General features: G+C 39.8%; 4 protein-coding genes and 1 non-coding gene across 7 annotated transcripts; 3 read left to right on the plus strand and 2 right to left on the minus strand.

The window, feature by feature from the left end:
* Positions 1 to 47: 47 nt before the first annotated feature.
* On the minus strand, positions 48 to 3,080 carry aptx (aprataxin). Of its 2 annotated transcripts, XM_034530958.1 has the most exons (7): positions 2,867 to 3,080; positions 2,421 to 2,467; positions 2,010 to 2,288; positions 1,820 to 1,879; positions 1,507 to 1,733; positions 637 to 740; positions 48 to 527 (listed from the first exon to the last, which is right to left on the minus strand). In XM_034530958.1, exons 1-7 carry the CDS (start codon positions 2,994 to 2,996, stop codon positions 373 to 375), a joined length of 1,002 nt encoding a protein of 333 aa, XP_034386849.1. In that variant the 5' UTR covers positions 2,997 to 3,080; the 3' UTR covers positions 48 to 372. The 2 variants fall into 2 exon arrangements, with proteins under 2 accessions (XP_034386849.1, XP_034386856.1); XM_034530965.1 differs by lacking the exon at positions 2,421 to 2,467 and having other exon boundaries at positions 2,010 to 2,171; positions 2,867 to 2,972.
* dnaja1 (DnaJ heat shock protein family (Hsp40) member A1) lies at positions 3,076 to 10,558 on the plus strand. 2 transcript variants are annotated; one of them, XM_034530936.1, is made up of 9 exons: positions 3,076 to 3,202; positions 4,730 to 4,881; positions 5,286 to 5,478; positions 5,989 to 6,093; positions 6,352 to 6,579; positions 6,663 to 6,777; positions 6,990 to 7,105; positions 8,281 to 8,381; positions 8,688 to 10,558. In XM_034530936.1, the coding sequence occupies exons 2-9, from the start codon at positions 4,750 to 4,752 to the stop codon at positions 8,919 to 8,921; spliced, it is 1,224 nt and encodes a 407-aa protein (XP_034386827.1). In that variant the 5' UTR covers positions 3,076 to 3,202; positions 4,730 to 4,749; the 3' UTR covers positions 8,922 to 10,558. The 2 variants fall into 2 exon arrangements, with proteins under 2 accessions (XP_034386827.1, XP_034386836.1); XM_034530945.1 differs by lacking the exon at positions 3,076 to 3,202 and adding an exon at positions 3,209 to 3,397.
* A 981-nt stretch (positions 10,559 to 11,539) lies between these two features.
* LOC117733783 (WD40 repeat-containing protein SMU1-like) lies at positions 11,540 to 19,201 on the minus strand. The gene is made up of 12 exons (XM_034537671.1): positions 19,113 to 19,201; positions 17,805 to 18,015; positions 17,566 to 17,718; positions 17,372 to 17,482; positions 16,591 to 16,713; positions 15,948 to 16,067; positions 15,484 to 15,600; positions 15,106 to 15,233; positions 13,400 to 13,526; positions 13,132 to 13,293; positions 12,878 to 13,030; positions 11,540 to 12,701 (listed from the first exon to the last, which is right to left on the minus strand). The coding sequence occupies exons 1-12, from the start codon at positions 19,136 to 19,138 to the stop codon at positions 12,603 to 12,605; spliced, it is 1,530 nt and encodes a 509-aa protein (XP_034393562.1). The 5' UTR covers positions 19,139 to 19,201; the 3' UTR covers positions 11,540 to 12,602.
* Positions 19,202 to 21,143: 1,942 nt separating this feature from the next.
* trnas-cga lies at positions 21,144 to 21,225 on the plus strand. The gene has a single exon. It is a non-coding gene; the product is annotated as a tRNA-Ser (tRNA).
* A 574-nt stretch (positions 21,226 to 21,799) lies between these two features.
* On the plus strand, positions 21,800 to 24,407 carry LOC117737177 (perilipin-2-like). Its single transcript, XM_034542921.1, has 5 exons — positions 21,800 to 21,908; positions 22,210 to 22,381; positions 22,948 to 23,030; positions 23,130 to 23,379; positions 24,175 to 24,407. Exons 1-5 carry the CDS (start codon positions 21,888 to 21,890, stop codon positions 24,342 to 24,344), a joined length of 696 nt encoding a protein of 231 aa, XP_034398812.1. The 5' UTR covers positions 21,800 to 21,887; the 3' UTR covers positions 24,345 to 24,407.
* Positions 24,408 to 24,637: the final 230 nt, after the last annotated feature.

The raw sequence follows: 24,637 nt of genomic DNA on the forward strand, positions 1-24,637 counted from the left end.
TTCTGCCATCAGGGAAGGGCATATTAAAAATAAAAATAAATCCAGAATTCCAATTTTAGAAAACATTTAATACATAATTTTAAGATGTGTGAAATGTGGGAATATTATTTCCAAAAACATGAGATTTCACAGGAGGACATTTTTGCAAAAAACGGATGAAATCTAACATAAATGACATGCATGACCCTCTTAAACCTATTGAAACCTAGTGAAAAAAAATAACGAGTTGAAAATGCAACTGCAGCCACGACAATGTGTTCCTGTCACATTATGGCTTTTTATATATAAACCAAGAATCAGAATTTACAGGCAAAAATAGAGCCCAACCCACTTCAGTCATCAGAGGCATGTATTTCCTTTGAGGTCACCTTCTTAGCTGGGAAAGTGAGACTTTAGGTGCTCCTTCAGAGCTGGTATAGTGGGAATATCTTTGCGGCACATGTGACAGCGGAGAGGTAGTTTCAACAACTCGCTGGTTCCTTCTTTCACATTGACTCTTCCATTCGTTTCAAGCATCTGAATGACATCTGTAGATAACGAAAAGGGTAAAGAAAAAAAGTTTAAAAAAAACATGTATTAGCAACTCAGTAAACACAAACATCAGAATAAAATGTTTTTTATTTTATTTGCTCTCACCATGAGACTCCATGAAATAGTCAGTTGTAAATGAGTTCCAATGCTTTTTGTTCTTTAAACAAGGAGAGTCAAAGTCTTGGCTGATCACATGGAGGTGTATATGACTGGAAAAGAGAATTTAGACGGGTTATATTTTGACGTGTCTACATCAATTAAGCACTGATCCTCATCTCCTCATCAATTGCATTTAAAAAAAGACCATGACAATTATTTTAATGCGTTTTGGAATACCTTTTATTCAAAGTGTTTTAGACCGATATATTTATTTATCTTTTTTTCATTAAACTTATAACTCTTACCACTAAGTGGCAGTAAAGTGTAAAGATCCAGTATCAACATGACACAAAAAGAGATGTTGAGCTCTGAATAAAAATAAGTAAAGTCTTTTCAAATTGACTCATTCAGTATGTTATTTGCTTTGGCTTTAGGCTACTATGTCACTAAGAGTGAGGCAATTGTATTGGCATAGCACATTTCATACACAGAGAAGGGAATAAAACATTACAAAACTAATTCAAAAAGGACATAAACCGTGTAAAAAGGAAACGACTGAAATTAATAGAAGAAAAGTAAAGACGTAAGTGCAAAGTGGAAAATGATGAATGCTTGAGGTTCAATAAACAGAAGTGATGAACAAAAAGTAGACCTTTGATTTTTTTGTTACAAACATCAAATCTGTACTGTACCATCTTTAACTGAAATCAATTGTTGTCTATAAGAAGGGGAAATATGTGAATTGATTTAAAAACCTATAGTATGCTTTAGAAAAATAGCTGCCAGTGGTGTAAAATATACAGTATTTGTATTAAAGTCTGAAACACCAATACGGTCTTTCACTGTAATAGCACCATTCAAACCATGATTGCTTACCTCATACTAGGGATGGCATGGTACCCAGTACGGAAACGTAGCGAGCCAGCATCTGGGCACTGCCGAACCATCTGGTCAGCAACTTGCTGCATGTGTTTCACCAGATCGCAGTGCTCCTCAGTGAAGGCCGTCAGGCTGGAAATGGTCTGCCACGGGAGGACCAGCCAGTGGTAGCGAGCTTTGGGGTATTTATCTTTGATAACCACTACCTTGTCATCCTTGTATACCTGGAGAAGCGTAAATGCTGTTTTTGTTAAAACATGATCAGTCACATTTAAACAGGAGTTAGCGTCGCACTACTGTAAACAGCTACCTGCATCTTTGGGTCTTGCATTGATGTCTTCAGACCTTGGCTCCAATGTCCAAAACTTTCCTACAACAAATTAAAAGGTAATATAACAAATAAAACATACTGGCTTTATAGAAAATCCATATGATAGAAGAACATCTGAACATCTTAAAAACAATATTTGCGCGCACACTTTCTACCTTCCTTCTCTTACACTGCTTTTTGTGGCTTCTCCAAGGCTGACTGACACAGAGACCTTTTCTGTCCGTTTGGCTGCTTTCACACTCTGCTCCTCTCTGCGGCGCTCTCTGTCTGCTGAAGACGGCTCTCGTGGTCTTTTAGTGCCGCCGTGGTCCCCGGTGGGATCCTCCTTGAACTGTACAGTGTATGGGTAGAGCTGGTTGACAATATGAAGCAGCTGTCCAGCTTTCATTTTTACCTCATTGTCCTTACCCACCACCACAGAATCTATGGAGGTGGGGTTCAAGCCCAGCTTTGGAACAAAGACAGAAAATGAGAATTATAAAGAAATTGTGGTTGATTACAAGTTTTTAACAAAACTCTGCATAACAAGTTATTTCTAATGTCTTATGAGTTTCCCTATTATAAAAGCAAAGTTCCTTACCTGTTTAACTTTGACATAACCTTTGTTGCACTCTGCTTTCAATTCAACTGGTTGAGAAGGGACAACATTTGCATAAATTAAAGTTTGTTTTTAAAATTATTGAGATTTTAAAATAGAAGATATATAGTATCCAATTATTAAATTATTAAAACAACATTCTACACAATCAAATACACGATAAGGGGGAATAAGTAATTTAGATCAATTCAAATTGTATCTCCTACACTCAGGTATAGTATTAACCCATTTTTGGAAACAGAGGATTGTATAGTTGCAATCATTCCCTAAAATAAAAAATGGCATACATTTTGTTCATATACTCAGATTGTATGATAATCACCATCAGATATTTTTAAAGTTTGTTTCGTAATTCAAACATTTCCAATTGTTTTTCCTTCTTTGAGGTTGAGAGCTAGCGTTAACGCAGCAATGTGTCGTTATATTACCTTGCTGCCGAGAGCATTTTTGGTCTTTAATAGTCGTCTCTGGACCTCGACCCAGGACAACTGTCTGTTGGTGTGGCAGTCGAATGGGTTTATGACTACCCTCATCACTGGTGAGCCAGCAAATCGGCATTTTATCATTTTATGTAGCTAGCTATTCGTTTTGTTTTACAATGTTGCAAAACTGTTCCAGCGCCACGCTTTGTTTTGGTGAGTCGCCTCGTCGCAGGAAACTGACGTCAACGAATCAGATTTTGTAGAGGCGGGTTAGAAGAGAAGCTTCTGGAAGAGTCTCTGTGGTCGGAGGTCGTGAGGAATCAAACTACTGTTTCATACAAGGTTGGAAAATATCAACTGTGACTACATGCCTTATGTATACCAGTTTCGCATTTCATTCTTTTGATAATCGTTAGAAAAAACAGTGTAGAGTTAGCACGCTAGCATTAGCCAGGCTATCTTGTGCTAGGTTCAGTACCGCTAGCTGAAGTCAAAAGGGCCTAAAAGGTCTGAAACCTGGTCACCTTCATCATGCAGGTTGTTGCTAATATATCAGCATCGATTAAATAATATTATTGTTAACCAACACATACACTTGTGGGGATCTCGTGACACAAAGCGGTGGGGATCGTGGTTGATAGCTCTTGCCTCCCTTAATTTGAGGAAACATTTAAGTTAGCTAACTAGATAACACAAGTAACGTTAATGAAAACAAGCATGACGTGTAGAAAATACTTTTTATTGTATCCTCTTTTGTGATTTCTTTTTAGCTGTCTACCTCGTAACAGCTTCATTTCATGTCGGGCTCATGGTCCAAATATAAAGCAAGATAAAGATGGACTATTTTATTACAATCAATCATTTTCCATGTCACACAATAATACTGTTACTCAACATTACACTTAACTAACGTTGCTCGTTTTCAAAAGGGAAGGAGAAACGACTACCACTTTGTTAGGATCATTCACTAAATAAATAATGTCTACTTACAACCGTGAACGTTGGATTTATCACCTGGCTGTTACTTTACACTGGATTAGTTATATGTGGGTGTATCTCAGGTGTCCCTAAAGGACAAGGGAGTATTAATCTACACATAACATGTGACCCTTATCACAGCCCGAGTTATGGCTGAAATTATGCTGATGCATAACAACTAGTTCTATAAAATCTTAACACACACCTGAGAAACATTCACATGGTTTAATTTTTCCGTCTATGCATAGGTCGCTTTTCATTTGAATCCCACAGGTTAGCAGTGAACAGGGATACTGTATTAAGCATGTCCTTAATGGTTGATTAATTACATCTGTACAGGGTAATGCTACTTCAACAGTCTTGCAAGGATGGCTCAACTGAATGTTCATTTTGAGCACATATTTAATGATTGTGTTGTATTTGATTGTGTGAAATTTCATATATTTAAAATGTTTTTGTCCACCTAAATTTTCTTACACAAGGGAGACGGAATATGTATACATTTTTTTTGTCAGTAACATCAATTAGCATATCCAAATCCACAAGGCCCTATGCCTAACATTTCCTCCACCAACAACATAAAGGCCTCTCTCACAGACATCACAGCATCATGATATGCTTTTTATGTATTAATCTTTAATACATGTACAAAATAAAGTATATCATCATTGTGAGGAAAGAGAGGCCTTTAATAATTAAAGGGCTCTCTTTCCTCACAATGACCGTTCAGATCTGTACTTTCTCACCAAGTTGTTTCGTTTTTTTCTCACCAAGTTGTTTCGTTTTTAGTTCAGAGACTAAATATTGGTAGGTTTTGGAAGTGTTTATGAGCTCAACTGGAACTGAAGATCTAAATACTGCCTGTGTTTCCACTTTATTTTACTTTTCAAGGTAATCTGTCAAAGAGAAACATGGTCAAGGAAACGGGCTTCTATGATACATTGGGTGTGAAACCTAATGCTACTCCTGACGAACTGAAACGGGCCTATCGCAAACTAGCTTTAAAATTTCACCCTGACAAAAATCCCACTGAAGGAGAGAAAGTAAGTACCCTTTTTTTGCACTTGGAAACATTTGCAGCTGTATTTAATTTGTATGCAGGTCATTTTCCTTGCATAGGAATTTGTAACGGAAGTATCCTCATACCAGTCTTAATCTTATAATAACATGTTAAATCTACTGGGATTTTAGAGATAAAAAAAACATTGTCACTGTAAAATCTATGTTTGATGGGTTTATACAAATTGTATTGTAGCATATGCCAAAGCCATATAAAAACTTAAAGATCTTATATAAGAAGACTTGTCTATAAAATCTAAAGGCCTACATTATTATTGTGCATACAATGCCAAATAGTTGAATAACCTTTTAAGAAGTTGTATATTGCTAGAAATGTGCTTTGACCCTCTAAAAAGTATGTATGTATTTGTGTTGCTTCTCTTTGTAGTTCAAGCAGATCTCGCAAGCATATGAGGTTTTGTCAGATGTCAAGAAGAGAGAGGTATATGACCGTGGAGGTGAAAAGGCTATAAAGGAAGGCGGGACTGGCTGTGGTGGTGGTGGAGGAAACTTTGCATCGCCCATGGACATCTTTGACTTGTTTTTTGGTGGGGGTAGTCGGATGCACAGAGAGCGAAAAGGTACAGAAATATTCAAGAAATAATCACTAAGCTGAGAAGATGTTCAGTTTGGGTCTGAATTTCTGTTTTAACAGTTTTGAGGTCTGATTGAAATATGATTCTTTTCATTATAGATTAATCCGAGACGTGTGTGTGTGATTGTTTTGTCCGATCAACAGTCCAAACCACAAAATATTACATTTACTGTGGCATAAGACCAAGTAGATAATAGTATTGGTGTAAATTTCACCTATCAAATGACAAGAAATGTAAGCACAGAAATGCCAAAGTCTATAGTCGGTCCCCCAAAGTGACACGTTTATTTTTAATTTAATATTTTTTTAACTGTAAAATGTACGGCCCAGTACATTTCCTTGTTTGCAAATGTTGACAAAATTAAATTACGGGGACCAAATCCCAAAGCTGTATTCATGTAAAGAAAATGTATATTGGCAGATCAATATATTTAAAAAAAAAGTCAACTCCTAAAATATCTCAGTATTGCTGACATCTCTGATTTGTCTGCCCCAGGGAAGAACATTGTTCATCAGATAACAGTGACGCTGGAAGATCTTTATAATGGAGCTACAAGAAAGCTTGCTCTCCAGAAGAATACTATTTGTGAGAGATGTGAAGGTACGTCTTTTTCTGCGCAAGTTACTTTTTACGTGCTCTTGTTGTCCGTCACAGGATTTGTTCTGTAAACCAATTTTTACCACACGCTGATCCACGCAGGCAATGAAAAGGCTCCTTGTCCAATAACAAAACGCATCATTCTTTTAAATGTAATCCAGTCATCGATCACCAGGTCCCGCAGTTTATATAATATACCAAACCGGAAACGAAGCCTTAATTTTTGTTTTCGTCTGTGATGATGTTTATTTTTCTTGGCAGGTCGTGGGAGTAGAAAAGGAGCTGCACAGATGTGCATGTCTTGCCATGGCACGGGGATGCAGGTGCGCATGCACCAACTAATACCAGGTATGGTGCAGCAGGTGTCTACAGTGTGCCACAGCTGTCAGGGCCAAGGTCAGAGAATCAGCAATAAGGACCGCTGCAAAGCATGCACAGGTCGCAAGATCCTGCGCCAAAAGAAGATTTTGGAGGTCCACATTGACAAAGGTGAGAGTTTATCTAAATCTATCTGCCCGAAGAGGGAACTAGAAAAACAAATATTACATCACAACGTCACTTTACTATCACAGGAATGAGAGATGGCCAAAAGATTGTTTTCCATGGAGAGGGAGACCAGGAGCCAGGAATTGAGCCAGGGGACATCATCATCGTCTTGGACCAACGAGAACATTCACAATTCACCAGGTACTATATGGTATCAAGTGTCTTTTGTTCCTGACGTAGCCTACCCTGGTAGATGTAGTAATGATATTGCAAATATTTTTTTTTAATTAAATCTTCACATATTAGTTGGCATGCTACCCCGTGCCTCATAGCAGCACACTTTTCTTTTAAATCCAGTCTGTACAGTGAAATCACCGGTCTGATTGTTTTTCTTCTCAACTTGCTGTCATTAGGAAAGGAGAGGACCTGGTCATGTCAATGGAGTTGCAGCTGGTTGAGGCTTTATGTGGTTTCAAGAAACCTGTTCAGACACTGGACAACAGAACACTCCTCATCACCTCACGTCCAGGTGAACCAAACCATTAAATGCACAGTTACCCTTTACTGAATGTCAAGTTGAAGGTCAAGCTCCCACATTGGAAGATACCGGTATTTGAAAGGAAAAAATGTGTATTTTATTTTTGCACCAGCACACTCTAGTAAACAAACAGAGGAATTGTTTCATTCAATTCTGTGTTTAAAAAAAAAAAAGAATTGTAATCAATCACACTGCCCCTTTTACTATTCACACAAACAATGCAGCTGCATGAACACTCAATGAGTGAGTTTGGAGAGGTACTTTTTAGAAGTCTGCATTGCTGTGCACTCCAATACATTGACTGTATTGATGCTCAAATGTGTGAATTACACCCTTTATGTTGAGTCTTTTTAAAGACAGCAGTCGGACTGATGTGCTGGTAAACTAAACTATTTTAGAATGCAGTCTGGTGTGTTTCTGACCACAGTATACATCCAATGCCTTTTGTTCCCCCAAAACAGTTACATTCTTTCCATGTATTGGATTTCTACAAACTTTTATTTTATTTTGTACTAATACAAATGTATGTTTGGTAGCAGTATTTGGGCTAGATGTTATCACCAGGGCTCACCTCACCCCTGGGCATCCCTTTTGGGGTGAACAACATTCCACCACCTACTCAAATCTACCACAGAAAACACTGTTTAAAATCCATATAATTTTATAAACAGGAACACATACCGACAAGACAAACTCCTTGTCTGGGAGGCAGCATGACCACCAGCCCCCACGCCTGTGACCTCATTCTTCTTCTGCTGCTGGCACAGGAGCTTTTAAGCACCTCCTTCCCAGGCCAGGTGCACCTCGTTAATAATGCAGCACACCTGGGCAGAGCTACCAGAGAGGAAAAGAGACAACAGCCCAGGGAATACAGGAGTAACACAGAGAGAAGGGGCCTGTACTTATTTATTCAGAGGTGCTAAACTTATACTCGCCAGAGTGTAGGCCAACTTTTCAAAAGAACGCCTGATGGTTCTCTACCAATCTATGAAATATACAGTCTTTTGATCAAGAATAAATAAATAAATTATAGCCCACGCCTCTATTCACTCGATGCAATCATCACATATTGGTGTTAACGATGACAGGAGAACATAAAACATGGTTTTCATGTTTTATATTATTTTTTTTCATGACTAATGTGGCCCAATTGTATTTAATCACAGGGGAATTGATCAAGCCTGGAGACACAAAGTGTGTCTTGACTGAAGGGATGCCCATGTACCGCAGACCGTTTGAGAAGGGGCGCCTTATTATCCATTTCTCGGTAAGAAGCTTTTCCTTAGCCACTTTTTTGTAATTGGTTTTCAGCTTATATTTTACACATGCTGTCTTTTCTTTAAAATAAAATAAATCTACATCAGACACACGTCCATCATCCGTAACAAGCAACACACTTGCCACACCCATACTCAACCCTAATATGAAGTTTGTCTCACTGTTCTTTCACATTTGTCTCAGTTATGCTTTTTCTTGTTTCACTTTTAAAATACCAAAGAAAAAAATTAAAATATACTGCTGAGGCTAAACATGGTTTGTGTAATAACATTGTTTATGCTCGTCTCCTTTTTAGGTGGTGTTCCCACAAGCCAACTTCCTTTCCGAGGACAAGCTGAAGATGCTGGAGCGCTTCCTCCCAGAAAAGCTGGATCCAGAGCAGCCAGATAGTATGGACGATGACCTCTACATCTACGCCGACCTGGAGGACTGTGACCTTGACAACAGGAAAAGAAACAACCATCAGTACTACTACATGGAGGAAGACGACTACGCCAGCACAAGTGGTGTTCAGTGCCAGACGTCTTAAGTGACAACTGGCCTGTTCTGAATCCAGAAGCCATCCCCTCATCTCTAAAGTAAAGCACCTTTTTGGAATTTAGTGCACTTTTTATTTAACTGGTGTTTTTCAACGTTTTTTTTTTTTTTCAATCTCAAATCAGAAAACTGTCCGAACACCGTCTTGACGTGTTATTATAATACTCATTGGATGGAGTAGAGAATCATAGTTCCAGGATAAACTTCTGGGTGAGTGGGACTCCACTTCATCTATTGGACCTTTATTTTAACTTCTTTTTTTTCTTTTTTTTTAATCACACTGTGAGAGACGAGGGGTATCAGAGGCTTCAGAAAAACTTTTGTCTGAATAAAGACTGCCTGCTTTTTATGCATTTACACTAAAACGGATGCCAATATTAAGATGAAAATAACTTCTTTTTTTTATAGTGTTACTAAAGCAGTTGTTGTAAACCACTTGTTGATGAGTTGTTCAATCCGTTGTGTGTGTGTGTGTGTAAAGACCAATCCTCAGATGGTGTGTTGGATGTGCATTGAGACCTGAGTTGAACGTTAATGCTGTTTTACCCTTTCAAGGGCTATTTTCTAGACATTTAACGATCTTGAAAATGTGGCAAGAAGAAGCGAGTTAGTAGTAAAGGCGATCATGATTCAGGCATGGCAGTATTTAGGTTTACGCCACTAATGTAGATTTTCAAACTAATATTTAAGTTAGGTTTAATATGTTGGAGCTGCATCAGTTGTCTGGTGATGTCACATTTGTTTTTTTGGAAACCTATCGTGTAAAGTAGAACATCTTATGTGTAAACAACACAGTTTGATATGAGCCAAATATGACTGCATATTAATGGCAGGGTAGGTCAAAGATTAAAAAGTCACTTTATTTTGAAATCACAGATCAGGGGTGTTTCCAAGAAGCAGGTTATCTGAATAAGTCAAATTCAGAATGGGTATTTTAACATCATTTTATGGTCAAGATTTTCTGTGGTTTTACTTGGCAAAAAGAGATCTCAGATAACCTGTTAAACCCACTTCGTATAACAGGTCCATAACTCTTCATGGCAAATGTGTTCCCTCTCTTTAAAGTGTCGAGTGCCAAGTTGCACCCAAGTCTTACAAAGAAAAGAGTGATTGTTTAGGTTGTTTTAAAGATTGAATGTTCTTGAGATTATGCGATTTTCAAAATCATTGGAAATTACACATTTTTAAAGCAAAGAAACTTATTGATGGGTTTTTACTGATGTAGGCGCACGAGAAGATAATTCTTTTAAATCGTAAATGCCAAATAAGCCGGGAAGTTATGGAGGGACTTAAAATCAGCGCACCTGGTACCTCATTGAAGTGTCTGCTTGTTTGAAAGCCTTATAACTTAACTTGAAGCTATAATGCAGGTTTTATTTTCTCAGTGACGACTTTGCCTTGGCTATTGTAAAACACAACTATGCTCACCAGAAGGGCAATTCCTTTAATTGTTGAAGCAGATGCAAATTAGTGAGTACTCCTAATGTCCAGGGAACTCAACTCAAAGTTCAATTTAAAATAAGTGTTTTCAAGTTGGTAATTTGACCAAGGTATGTGTGTGTTAGGACCAATGATCTACTTGTTTATGCTCATGTTTTCTAATAAATGCAGTTTGATGGTCTCTCTAAATTGTGGAATTACTTTCTCTGAGTTACTTTAGTTTACAGTTTCAAGCTTTCTGTTTTACCTGCTCCCGGTAATGATGGTTCCCTCTGAACAACCACACAGGTGTTTTCAGTTATGGCTGATTGGACCTCTTCTCTGGGCCCTGTGGGCGTGGACAGACTGACTGACATCTTTCTGAGTCTCCCGTTAGCTTTGTGCAACCAATTAGGGCGGGAGAAATTACACCTTAATCATTCTTACTGGTAGATGAAGATGTGACCTAAGTAATTCACATCAAAGCCCTCCTTCAACCTGAGCCGAGGTCTAATCAGCCAGAAGAATTGAAAACACCTGCCACAGCGCTTCTCTTCTTTATTTGGAGCAACTATCTTTTTTGTTAAGTCTTCATTTCATAGCCGAACTGCATTTTATGTTCCACTCAGACAAAATTGATTGTCTTTAAGGTTAAGAAGTAATTCTATTTTGATTATTTGATTATTCCATCATGTCTAATTTGTTTTAATCAAAACTGACATGTATTACTGGTTCCAAGTGTGACTAATTACAAAATGTCTTGGTCTGTCATTTCTTGGTATGACAAAAAAAGTGAATATCTCTCAACTTTTTCCAACAATACTCTGACATGAAGGGGAACATATCTGATACTTCAGTGAGAGTTCTTTCTTTTTTTGAAATGGCACACAAACATTGTGAACTGCAAAGTTCTTTTTATTTGATTGATAATCATGTTTTATATCACTGGCAGTAGTGTATATACAATAATGAATATACAATAGAGTGTAATGACAAAAAGATATTTTGCAACAATGATTAATAATACAGACAGATGATAGAAAGTGCCAAATACTGTAGTACAAATAAATACTAGCCGAGGCAGTGTCTCTGATGCACATGAACACAGTCAGTGCAACAAACTGACAATACTGAATACATTTATTATATACTCAGAGGATACAAACAAGTGTCACTGGAGCTCCATTGAGGTTTATCATTAGTCATGCATATTAAGGACTACTAAAGTTATTGTAGAGTCACATTTATACAGTGCACTGAGGTAGCATGCGGGGAACACAGAGGACAAAACAAGTAATTTCATCTGAATTAAAGTTACAAAAGTATTTTTATTAACCAAAGCTGACAAATGATATACCTGATATTGTTTGTGTATGCCCAAACAAGAGGCATTTTCTATAAAAAATATTTGCTCAACAGTTCATCATAAAGACAGAAGAGATTAAGATGGGGATTCAAATGGCACTGGTGAAGGTGATCCATGAGGAAGAGTGTGTGTGTGTGTGTGTGTGTGTGTGTGTGTGTATGGAGGACCTAGACAGTGCTGCCAATGTCTATAAAGCAAATACCTTACAAATCAATCAATCAATAAAACAAATGTATAAATAACTGACACATTCTACGTAATAAAAATATATTAATTAAGACCCAGTTAGTTTCTAAAATAGATTAACAATATGCTCAAAAGACTCAAGTGATATTCTAGATTGTTCTTACTGTCAAATGAAACACTCTCACTGGCTAGCACCTTATTTGCAGAAATTCTCACCATTTATTAAAAAAATACCAATTAATATCTGAGGTTGCCAGTCTATTCTGGACCTTTGCAAACAGCAGTTCAGGAAACAACTTCACCACAGGGTCCGGTAAGCAGCTGTTGTTGTGCTTCTTTCATCCACAACACATTATATTCATCACCAGATGGAGTTGGCCCATTTGACATGGGATTTTCAAAACGGATTTTCAAATCAAAAAATTAATTTGGAACCTCAGCTTGTGTGGCAACATTGACCAGCATAAATGTAATTGCTGTACATTTTAACATTGCAATTCCATGACAATTGGACAAATCTATCAGCTGATGAAGGTCGTGATATGGCCTAAAGCTAAAGACGAGCTACTTAATGGACGTTGTGGTGAGTAATTATTGATGGATGATTAATGTATCCATTTAGGTCATCTTTAAGTGAACAAATTGCTTCATAAGCATGTGTAAGGCTTTGTGGATCTTCCATATGACGATGCAGGAGACATTTTAAGGTTTCCATAGCCTCAGGAGGCCGTCCTCGCTGTACGTGGCGATCAGATTCTCATGTGGGTGGTGAGCGATGCCAATTACATCTTTCTCGTGAACCTGTGGGCACAGAGGAACATGGATCACCACACTTTCTCGGTTTAGGACTGCTACACAGCCGCAGTGACACAGTCAGAGAATCAAGTGAGACGGAAAACAACTAGATGTAAAACATTAGCAGCCCAGAGAGGATGAACAGACTTTGGTAATGAGTGAATATTATCAGCAGAGCTTACGGTCAGCGTTTTCTGCAGTCTTCCTGTTGTATAGTTGAAGCAGTACAGCACTAAGTCCTCTCCCACACAGTAGATCCACTCCCCGCGGGGTGACAGGGTGCAGCACACAAAATTGGCCTTTTCCTTTCTGTCTGAGCTGAAGCTCTTCACCGTCTGAGGGGAAAGAGGAGGAGACATTCACTGAGTGAGTAGCAGCATAACCAAATTATGAAAACCTGCAATCGTGTGTACATTAGAAGTCAGGGAGCTCTCACCCGTCCGTTCATGTCCATGACGACCACCGTGCTGGAGTGATTACAAATCACAAAGTGCTCTGGATTTTGGGGAAGAGGAATCACATTGTTGACGGGGTCGTCTGAGGCCCGGGACAGAGACTTGAACGTGTGGATGCACTGGCAGGAAGTTGTATTCCAAATCTAAAATATGCACAACAAATGTGAAATAAATCCACTGAGCGACACTCTCCCAGCTACATAATAATACCGACGCAGCACAGACATGAACAGAAGTTGCTCAATGTACCTTGACTGTCCCATCAGATGAGGCACTGATGACGTGGAATCCATCTTGGGTGAAAAATGCATCATTTACGAACGACGAATGGCTGTTTAACTCCTTCAGTGTCTTGCCTGATCTCAGATCATGAATTCTGAAATTAACATTGACATGTTAAAAAACTGATTAAAAAAAAAACAAATAATTCAAATAAACCACCAGCTCTGACTCATTATTAAATCCATGTTTATTCAACTAAAGAGTGGGTTTTCTTGGAAGCAGACAAAGCATGTTGCCGAGCTGCCAATGTGTTATGTTTAGCTCCTGTGTGGAGTGACTGGGTGCAGACCAGCTAAACCACGACAAAAAGCCTCATGCTCACTGATTCGCTCCATCTCTGGGAGGAGGATTTTGCATATGTAAACAATTCAGAGTCCCGTCTCGTAAAATTTGCAACGGAAGGAACACGTTGCAGCTTTGTGCCTCAGCACATGTTCTCTCAGCTAAACCCACACAGGGCTTCCGACACAGCAGGAAGGCTCAGCCCACACACCGGCAGTCAGAAATAGATATTCAACTTCTCAAGTAGGACTTCTATAACTTCTATAGGAAGGGGATTCAGTGTGTGTGCGCGTGTGTGTGTGTGCGTGAGTAAGAGAAAGAGAGAGAGAGAGAGAGAGCGGGGAAGTGAAGTGAAAGACAAACGCTCTTGCCCTGACATATTTACATGCAGGTGTGGTACTCATGCAACATGTGATATCAGGCATCAACTGCTGGTATGATGGAGCTTTTCAAAGGTTTAAAAAGCAGTTCACTTCAAATGAATTACCATTTAAAACTGGACAACAAAGAAATAGGTAAATAAAAATATTAACAGGTGCATAATAAATAGCAGAATCTGAAAGCGCATTAAACCTTCAACACCACTTTATTCTAATCTTTTCTTTAATCCTATTCTTATTATTTATGTGATAAAGAGTTCACTGCTTGTTTTCTTCTTTATTTTAATCCACAATATGCAAAGCATCTTTGAGAACTTTGAAAGACGCTATATAAATCTGATCTATTATAACAGTCCCTTCTCTACTAACAAAACATTATGTTTTTTATTTCATTTACTGACTTCATGTGTTTTTAATTATGAGCCTCTGCTGTCCATTTACAAGAATTAAGCTAAAAATACAAATTCAACAAATATACAATGGTACTTTATTAAACATATTGACAACTTAAAATTAGATAACCTGGTGATATTGAATTGTGTTCCATGGCAATAATCAGTTTTGAAAAACCATATACTTTCATGCTAATCCTCCATGGGATGTAAAAAGAGCTTATTGGTCTCCAGCTGAACTCTTTTGTGAATCATGTCTGAGGTCAGTGAGAGCTCTCCCTTCCTCCCACAGTAGACAAGCAACGTTTTGTTTATCTTTTAAAACTGTTGGTACACTTGTGAAAGTTAGTTATTCACTTTTCTTGATAACTAAAATTGAATTTACTGTATTAGCTATTACTTTTGTATTACAATCAATTATATATATGTTCCCCCATATATAGATATATTTAGATCTAACTGTTTTCGGTCCAGTTCAATGTCATGCACTTTTTACCATTTTTGAAGCTCTCTCTGTCCTCTGTGTGTACAATGTGTTTCCAGTAAGTCAAGTTCAGTTTATATAAGTAATGTTTCTACTATGACTATTGCAGTGTACAGGGGTTGTGTTACATCCCACCTGATGGTCTGGTTAAAGGAGGCACTGAGGATCTGGGTGTTGTCCTTGGAGAAGCTCAGACAGGTCACACCTTTGTTGTGGGCGTGCTCGAACCTTCGCAGGCACAAGCCGCTCTGAACCTTCCACACCTAGGCCAGCAACACGCATACACATTTTTGGGATAGAAGAAGTAATGAGACTACCATTTAAATAAAACATTATTAACTCGGCTGATAGCACAACATTTCTTTAAAAACATTTTTGACATTGCTGTGGCATTCACATTTCCATAAGTTGAGACTTTATCAATGAGGAAACAATTACTGGTTGCTTACATTGACGAATATGCAGAATAATATTAACTGATGGTATTTTAAGATGGTATTATGAGATCCAAACCTTCATTTTGCCATTCTGAGCTCCAGTTGCCAGTAGATCTGTATCCTGACTGAAGCACATACACATCACAGCATCATCCATCATCATGAAGCTGTCTTGGGCCTGGTACTTTAAATCCTAATTCATTCATGCAAACACACACAACAATAAAACTGACATAAACTAAATAAATGGCAGAATTATACATTTCTATCATATTTTGTCATATGGACTGGTATTTATTTGTTTGTTTCTGTTATCTAACCAGGTAACAGTTTAATATATGTTTGGCCAAGACGGCAACATCGAACAAACGCATTCCACATGAACAGACGAAGTCTCAAGACCACACGCTACAAAACACTACAGTCAATATCTAGTTACAATGCATTAACAGGTATTAGTTTCCAAAATAAGCCCCACAAAAGTAATTAAATAGAATGAACAAAATATATTTAAGTGTCATGATATGTAACATGGCTTACCTTACTAATTTTTCCAGTGTTAAAGTTCCAGACTTCAATGAACCCGTCCACCGACCCAGTGATTAAGTATTTGCCATCAGGAGAGAAACGGGCACACTCGACATGTGACCGCCGGCCAAACTGCAGGATGAAACGGCACACAGATAATAAGGTCAGCTTTATGGATTGCTGCCTGTGACCCCGACGCTCTGAGAGATAAAACACAAACTAATTTCCGGCAGCTTCAGGGAGGCGTGAAGCTTTATGCCACGCTGACCGCTGCCAGGAAACAAGGACAAGAAGGAAAGGACGAGCAAATGAGGCTCCATCTGGATGGAAATGATGGGAGCGCAGCCAGAGACTGAGATGAGTGCCTTCAGGTGTGTCAAGCAATTAATGTGTGAGTGTGTGGGTGTGTGTGTGTGTGTGTGTGTGTGTGTGTGTGTGTCAGTCAACCTTACAAATCAACATTAGTAAAAAGAGAAATGTCTTCTTTATTGTAAATTCACTGTTTTAAATTTACTACAAAAATTTATTTTTTAAACTCTCACAACTACCAAGCAGACTTTAAATGTCCTAAATCCTTATATATATATATATATATATATATATATATATATATATATATATAGTATAGCATGTAGTATAACAGGTGGTGGTCTACCTTGATGTGGCGGTACAGCTGCGTTGGAAAGCTCTCCTTCTCCGTTTGTCTGTCTCTGTGGACAGATGTGTCCACGGTCGTGTCGGTGGGGAGATGATCTGCATATGGTTGTATTCTCATGGACTGTGGAACAGTCAAAAGAAAACACTGTCAGTATGTTGGCCTTTTTACTCTGCCTATGTCAAGATTAGAAATGCCAATTTGAATATTCAATTGAATTGTTTGTTTAATGGAGTCCCACAATGCAATGCATGACGGAGATAAAGCTACTTGCAGCTTGAAAAAATGTAAAATCAAATAGTGAATGACCCCAGATTCCAAAATAAAGAAAGAAAATCCTTCTGAAATATACTTTTTGCATTTCAAATGGCAGGTATAGCTGCTATAGCTTGTATAGCCAAAACACTGACACAACTGTCAAATATCCTACTGGCGCCTGCATAAACAACATGGGAACCAGTACCACTGTCTCTGTGTTAAACATCAGTGGGATGTATTTCTTAATGGCGTTCTTGGAATCACTGCAAGGTCACAATCCTAGTGTTAAAATATTACTGTGACATTATAAAACTGAGGACATAGAATGCTAAATCTTATTCAGGGCCTTTAAGAACCTCTAATCAAGGTGGGGCCATACAGTGAGGGGAATATTAAGGGAGATAGTTTTGGATCTTTGCTTCACAATCAATGAGTCCGATGGATATTGATTAAGTAGCTTCCCTTGATAGATAATTAGAGAGTGAGTACGTAGAGTGTTATTGATCTATATACTCACGCCGACTTGTTCCAGAAGCCCCATGAGGCGAGAAGGCGGCACCACGCTGACCTCTCTCACCAACGCCTCGGCTATCGCCCTGCGCCGCTTCTCCTTGCTGCTGCCTTTCAGGTACGCCTGTAGTGAGATCGGAAAGGACGTTACTTAATGACGATCTTGGCCATTCAGCTGTTCAAAAGAAGAACACTTTGTCGTCTTACCTCACAAGGGTCAAAGTAGGAGCATGTTAGCAGGTTATCCAAATGGATGTACCTCTCTGGCTGCGTCTGCTTCAGCATGATCATCGGGTCAGTTTGCCTGAGGAGTGAGCGAGCGGCTCCCACCTCCCTCATTTCAATGAGCTCCATTACAACCTGACACAGAGATGGGTGTTCGTCAGATTCTGCTTATTAAATAACCAAGCAGGGGAAAGTATTATCTGATCGATGCGAAACCTCACCTGCTCATAGAGGTCAATGAGCGTGTTGTCGGGCAACTTGAGGGACTCGATAGCCAGCAGGACGGAGTCCCAGTGGCCGCTCTTTATATCAGCGATGAAGCTGTCGATGCTTTCCACTGTGTTGAGCGAGACAGTTGTTTCCTCCTGTAAGGTGCTCAGTGTTCGGTAGAGGTTGTTCTCCTTGAGGTACTGCATTATGAGGCGGATCACACTAGACGAGAAAGGCTCATGTTACAACCCCACTCCTACCTACTGTGAAACATTTGAAGTGTAGGAGTGAAGTCATACAAGCATTAGAGTTAACTTACACGTTGCAGTTTGTGTACGAGCAACACCAACATAACACTGTTTTGTTGAAGTGGTTCTGATGATGTTCCTATTCTGTCTAGTCTTGATTTCCGTGTGTATCACTGCTGACACACTACGGTGATCATCTGAAAACTGAAACACATGTGGAGATTGTCTGGCACAACTTTCAAAATAAAAGATCATGTGCCAGCCCGCACATGCTTCATGTGTTTGATTTTTTTTTGCCCCGCTTTGGAGCCATCTGCTTCTCATTTCCACAACTCCATCAGCACCACGCTGCAGCCACCACGGCCTCTATTCCAGTTTGAATGCTGACTCCCAATGTACCCTCCCACCCCTATTTCAAAACCCACCACAAGATGAGTTTCAATTTGGCAACAATGCTCCATCCACACTTTTCCCCACAGACAGATTAACCAATAAAAAAGCACACCCACATCCTTGCCAGGGGTGGAGAGCCAATCAGATCAAAAGGCACATGTGGATGAAACGGACACTAGAGTGACTGCAGAGCCCCGACCCGCCTCTCTGGCACTATGAGCATGAACAACAGATTAAATGGTTTCGCATGCGACATTGGACACATGTAGTTGCACCACAACAAATAGTGTATTATTAAAGAAAGCGTTGCAGTGATTGTAGGTTCCACAGCCGACTGAACAAACCTCACATGGGTGCACAATACGCAGACAGTAAATAATAGCAGCGTCAGAAGAATGTAAAGATAGTATTGATTAATTCACATGTTATTATTAATAATGTCGCACATTGTCGAAAGAGGGAACTTTTCGAAATACGCGATAATCGTTGCAAAATTGCGTAATGCACAAATGGAGTATCCATAATAAAACTCACAAACCACTCTCCATTCAAGATTCACTGGTAGTGTCTCTTTGTATTCTAACACAGGTGGTCGTATAATGACTTATCTGTTGAAAACTATCACTGAAAAATTACTTACCCAGAAAAAAATGAAAAGAAAAAGGGCATGGCACTTACTCCGAGGGCTCCATCTCCGTAGCCATGCTGAGGTGGTCTCCTGCCGTTTTGCCACACGGGACCGACGGGTGGGCTCGACGCTCGCTAGAGCCACGTGAAAGCGGTGTGCTGAGGACCACCCACCACACGTGCTTCCAGTGTGTCTCGCATATCATTTCCGGCGGGCAGCAGTCCCAATCCTTGTGACTGCCGCTGCCACACACAATCTTGGAGCTGCACCCCCCCCCCCCCTCCCTCCCTCCCTCCCTCCCTGACGCATGTCGATACATAGAAGAAATATGCTCTGCACACGTCGCAGCAGACGCGTCCTCGTTCAGAGATGCTGCAGTCAGCCACAGCAGCAGCATCAGCACCACGGACAGAACGCGGTGGCCCAGAGCGTGCTCGCTGTTAGGAACCTTTGCACAACAAGCCTCGCTCTTAACGTCCTCTAACAGAAAATCACCTCGATGCTCATCAGTATGCAAATACAGATCCATGCAGGTGCGTCTGTGACTTATTTGACTCGATCCCTCCACACATGGTGATTACCACTGTCTTCCTGTAATTACACACTGTGGGTGTAGTGGGATGTGAGTGTTAATCAGTGTTTCTTTAATCTGCCTGCCTTTGCTTGCAGGCCCACACTGGCAAATAAACCTGTTGGTAAACAGGAGCCTTGGTAATCCAAGACAGATGCTTCATCACTATGCTGAGCAGTCTGAAAACAACTACAACTACAACTACAACCTTCTTTTCACACCAGTGTGTGTGTCAAATCCCACGTAAAAATAGATTATACATGAGGGCATTAACAGTTAGCCTACAGTGATATAATAGTCTGTATTTAATCTACATGGTGAGAATTGCCCACATTTAAACAGAATAAATACAAATAATGATAATTAACACAAGACTGTAATGTGTCTTTGACTCGGGCTGAAGACGGCCACATTGTTTTCTTCTCTGGCTGTATACATTCAGATACTTGCAGCCAGTGGCGGCTGGCCGATAGGGAGCCACCCACCTTGAGCCCCCAACAAAAAAAAGAAATAATAATATTTATAAATTATACAAATTATTTTGTAAATATGGAATATACCCAGTAATATTTGTAAAATAGGATATCTGCGCAAAATATATGCTTTTCCTGCACTTCCTGCACGTCCTCTCCGCCTGTCTGCATGTCTCAGCTGCACTGGGGCCGAATTGTTTCGGCCCAGAAGAGATGACTCTAAGAAGCAGTTTAGCCAATTACTGATTAAAGATATAAATGAGTGATATACACTTTAGCCTATCAGCGTCCTAAAATAGATTCAGCGTGTGAGCGTAAGTGCAAGCACTTCTCTTCCAAGAAGACCCAACCCACTAAAATCCCTCCTCCAAGACCCGTTTGAGAGAAGAACTTTGGCGGAGACACTACAGGTAAAACAACTGGGCCCAGATCAACCTCACAAGAAGACAACAGACTGGCTGAAAGGGAAGCAGCACAGGAAACTTCTGTAGAGACCGGTACACCTAGAAGGTTTGGCTAGCTGGATGCTGTCGTGCTAATGACGTATTGTGCTTTATAAATCAACGGGGACAAATCCAGCATGGACAGTTACGGGAGTAAGGGACATGAAGCACTTGTCGGAATTTTTTTTTTTTTTGCATTGAATCATGCTGGGATGTTTGCTGAAATTGATTGGATGGCCCTACCAGAAAAAAATTCCACCAGCCGCCACTGCTTGCAGCTTTATTTTCAAACGCCTCTTGGTTACGGAAACATACAGGATTTAGCCTTCCTGGTGTATACTGTCAAATATAATTTGACCTCGCTGAGGCCTCCAGATGTGTTTATGTTCTCTGCATCAGAATCAGCATCCTTCGTGGATCACTTCTCAAAGGTCTGCAACAAAACGGCAGGCTGCAAAGATCAGCTGGTGTTTGATTTGTTCCTAAGGTTCAGGATTAAAAAGACTCCCACATTTAAGTCAGTTTGTTGGACCTTTATGGCACCATCTGTCATTCGCTTGAGGCTTTCCCTCACTATCAACATAACCGTCATCAGCTGTGATGGCCGAGTGGTTAAGGCGTTGGATTCGAAATCCAATGGAGGTTCCCCGCGTAGATTCAAATACTACTCACAGCGTAAACATACCGGTACCGCCCATAACGGAGACCACTGTACTATCCCTTTAAGTACGATGTTGCATGTTGTAAATATCACAGGTTTTGTTCTCTATCTCTCAACGGTTTGGTAAATAAAGTAAGTAAAAATATTTACAATAATCCATTAATCACGTGCACAATATAGAGAGTTGTCTTAAGTTAGTGCAAAACGTGTCCATGAATATGAAATTCGTCTAAAGATAATATATATATATATATATATATATATATATATATATATATATATATATATATATATATATATATATATATATTCAAAGCTCTTGAACGTAACTGTTATGATGAAGATTATATTAGAATACAAAATAATAATGACATATTTTCTTATCTTAGTAGCCTATATAATAATAATAATAATATAATAAAGCGCTCTGACGCACAGTGAAATATTAGCGTTTTAGCATCTCGTCACAGCGGCGTTGACCTATCGCGAGAACTGCAAGGGAACTTCAGCATTCAGCAGGTGTGCGCTATTTCACTCCACGACAGTTTTCTCCGATGAAGCTGCACTGTGTAGGGTGAGCGTTGTAATGTCTTGAACATCCATTTCAACACAATCAACGAAATTCACATTTATCAACTTATCAATTTCCGTTTTCCTCCTCTCAAAGTGTACGAAACATGCCGAGTAACAACAACCAGGTGAGTTCAATCGAGGTAGATTAACCCTCATTACCTGTATTCACGAGGCATCAACACCGCATGCATATAATATATGTATTTCTCGTTTCTATACCAAGTGAGTTTACATTTGGTGTTGAATAGTTTTTTTACATGAGCGCAAGCTAGGTTCTTATAATTCAATTAAAGGTCCTCCATCTTAATTGGAGTGAGGGCTTCCATTTTGATAATTAGTGGTTCAATTCAATCATTCACGTCACTGTAAACTCCTGACTGACTGCATGTTGACTTGTTTTATGTGTGCGGTTTTCTTTCTTTATAGAAGGTGCAGAGTGCGGCTGCCAGACTGGCCAAGCTGCCCGTGGTCCGCTCGGCTTGCACCCAGCTGTCAGTGTTGTACATCGACACTAAATGCAGCCACCCCAACCTGAGGTCCGTGTGTGACGTGCTGGAGAGCAGCGTGACGGCGGTCATCGTCAGACTGGAGCCTCAGCGTGAGTCGAGGCTGCTGTTCGCACTGCCTGTGATGGAGCCTAATTGTGATTGTCAGTGAATTGACAATAAGGTTGCATCATTGATGAATCTGTTAATTATAATTATAAAAATTGGCGAAAAGTTTCTTGTTTACTTCAGTTCAGACTCCAACGATATTAGATGTCGACGTTCCATGTTGAATATCTTTTGGATTGGATTATAAATTAGAATCGTATAAAAGCACATCAAAGTCTCACATTTTAGAGGAAAAAATAATTGATTCATTGTTTTAGGTCTACATAAAAGGTTTATTGAGGACCTATCACAGGGCGAGCTTTCCAAGAATAAATTACAAAATGACAACCCTACAGGGATTGAACTATCAATAACCAGTGATCATTTAATCCATGTGCAGTCATACAGCTAGAAACATCAGTTTCATATATTAACAGCATAAGTGTACGTAATAAAATATATTTACATTGAATCATTTAATAGGTAATACATTTTAGGTTGCTGTGTGGAAAAAGATGATGCAGATGATATATTTGAGTAACTGACTTCGCTGTCTGGAATATGTCCACAGTTTCCATTGCAAATGGCGTTGCATGTAGAAGTCTTGACTGGCTGGAGACTGCATTCCCAGTAATTCACACACCAACGGAGCAGGTAACCTTTTTTTCAAATCTTAATGACACGCACGCATACTCCTCCAAAAAGGCACAATAAACTAAAACGCTCTTCCCTGGTTTTGACTGTTTCCCCCAGATTGTTGCCTCTGCCAGGAACAAGATGCATGAGATCCAGGATGTGGTGAGCATTGCGGCTCACGGTACTATGGGCTGTGTCGAGCACACAGTCGCGTGGGTGACGGGCAGCGTGCAGCAGGCTGATGACCAGACGGGCCAATCACTTGTGGAGAGGGCCCTCAGTGTGGCATGCGTGGGACTGGACTCGGCTCTGGTCACGTCCGAGGCCCTGATGGACCGCATGCTTCCTGCCACCGAGGAGGATAAAGGTGCGTGGCGTCATGCAGAGATGCTGATGTGAAACAGCTGGAAGTCGCGTTGCAAATGTACTATGATTTGGTCTTTCTAGAGGAAGAAGCCCATTTGGTGGAGGGTTTTGAGGCGGCCACACTCGTGAGACGATACCCTGTGCGACTGGTTTCACTCGCCGCCAAGCTGTGCTGGAGGACGTACCGCATGGTCGGCTTCCAGATGCAACCTGTTCAGGTGTGCTGTGAGTACAGTGAAAAAGGAATGGTTTGACAACCTGGAAATATGCTTATATGCCAAGAGTTGTATGAGAGGATTAACCCTTTTTTAATATCTGTCCATTAAATATTAAGCTAGCCGGTTAGAAGAGTAGAACCAATAAATCTGGGTTTTACGATGAATTCTGAGAAGATACTTGACTTTTGGGTGAGTTTATTGAAATACAACTATGTGATCTTATCTAACTCCACAAATGAAAAAGGCAAATGAGTTTATTTTCCAAAAATGCCAAACTATTCCTTAATAGGAATAATTACACTTATGAGCAGGTTCTCTTTGCAGTCATGAGTTTGTGGTGCAGCTATGAAAGTTTTTTTTTTTCTTCAGGTAATTCAACTTTTACACAAGTTTAATGTGACCATAATAAAATGGAGATAGTTGAAATCAAAGCAGCTATGCCAATCGGGTGTCCTTAAATTATTCATGCCTGTGCTTTTCCTACCATGAAAAGTAAGTATTTTTAAAAAGGCCCATTAGTCTGTATGAAAATATCTTTGTAAACCTGGTTAAATAAGTACTTGTCTCTTTCGCAACAGGTCATAGAGAATTTGTCCAGGTCTATTGGTGCAGCTCAGGAAAGCAGCTGGCTGAACTTGACCTGGAGCATCCAGGTGCTGCCTCAGTACCTGCAGCATCAGCTTGTGTCTGCATTGTTCTTCATCTCCCAGATGTACAACTTAGACCACCACGGATCGTATCAGGATAGAAGTTCTCTCAATGCTGCGGTCCAGGTGCACCCACGAGCAGTGCCTCCCTGCCGCATGAGGCGCCTAACCAAGATCCCTGCTTTTGACTGAGTGTGATGTTAAAGGATGTTTTATTGTGCCGAGATGGTGCAACCAATTAAAAGTTGAACATTAAATATTGTTTCCCTTGTCCTTTGTCTGGCAGCGGTACGCTGTAATGGTAGAACTGGCAGTGGATCAGTTTAAAAACGGGACCTTACGTTACATGGCGGTCCCGTAACATTTGGGCAGTTGGATCCAATTCCGCAACTTG

Source organism: Cyclopterus lumpus, chromosome 1 (assembly GCF_009769545.1).
Source record: "Cyclopterus lumpus isolate fCycLum1 chromosome 1, fCycLum1.pri, whole genome shotgun sequence".
NCBI classification, from domain to species: domain Eukaryota; kingdom Metazoa; phylum Chordata; class Actinopteri; order Perciformes; family Cyclopteridae; genus Cyclopterus; species Cyclopterus lumpus.

What these genes read in the sequence shown, in the direction of transcription:
- LOC117733783 (XM_034537671.1), bottom strand. Translation starts at nt 19,138, where the DNA reads ATGGCTACGGAGATGGAGCCCTCGGA. An exon ending in ACACTGGAAAAATTAGTAAG is followed by an intron (nt 15,601 to 15,947) that starts GTAAGCCATGTT and finishes TGAATGAATTAG; the next exon opens with GATTTAAAGTACCAGGCCCA. An exon ending in CATCTGATGGGACAGTCAAG is followed by an intron (nt 13,294 to 13,399) that starts GTACATTGAGCA and finishes TGCATATTTTAG; the next exon opens with ATTTGGAATACAACTTCCTG.
- LOC117737177 (XM_034542921.1), top strand. Translation starts at nt 21,888, where the DNA reads ATGCCGAGTAACAACAACCAG. An exon ending in CGTCAGACTGGAGCCTCAGC is followed by an intron (nt 22,382 to 22,947) that starts GTGAGTCGAGGC and finishes ATATGTCCACAG; the next exon opens with TTTCCATTGCAAATGGCGTT. An exon ending in TTCACACACCAACGGAGCAG is followed by an intron (nt 23,031 to 23,129) that starts GTAACCTTTTTT and finishes TGTTTCCCCCAG; the next exon opens with ATTGTTGCCTCTGCCAGGAA.
- dnaja1 (XM_034530936.1), top strand. Translation starts at nt 4,750, where the DNA reads ATGGTCAAGGAAACGGGCTTCTATGATACATTGGGTGTGAAACCTAAT. An exon ending in GGAGGTCCACATTGACAAAG is followed by an intron (nt 6,580 to 6,662) that starts GTGAGAGTTTAT and finishes TTACTATCACAG; the next exon opens with GAATGAGAGATGGCCAAAAG. An exon ending in CCTCATCACCTCACGTCCAG is followed by an intron (nt 7,106 to 8,280) that starts GTGAACCAAACC and finishes ATTTAATCACAG; the next exon opens with GGGAATTGATCAAGCCTGGA.
- aptx (XM_034530958.1), bottom strand. Translation starts at nt 2,996, where the DNA reads ATGCCGATTTGCTGGCTCACCAGTGATGAGGGTAGTCATAAACCCATT. An exon ending in GAGAAGCCACAAAAAGCAGT is followed by an intron (nt 1,880 to 2,009) that starts GTAAGAGAAGGA and finishes AATTTGTTGTAG; the next exon opens with GAAAGTTTTGGACATTGGAG. An exon ending in CATGCCATCCCTAGTATGAG is followed by an intron (nt 741 to 1,506) that starts GTAAGCAATCAT and finishes TCTCTTTTCCAG; the next exon opens with TCATATACACCTCCATGTGA.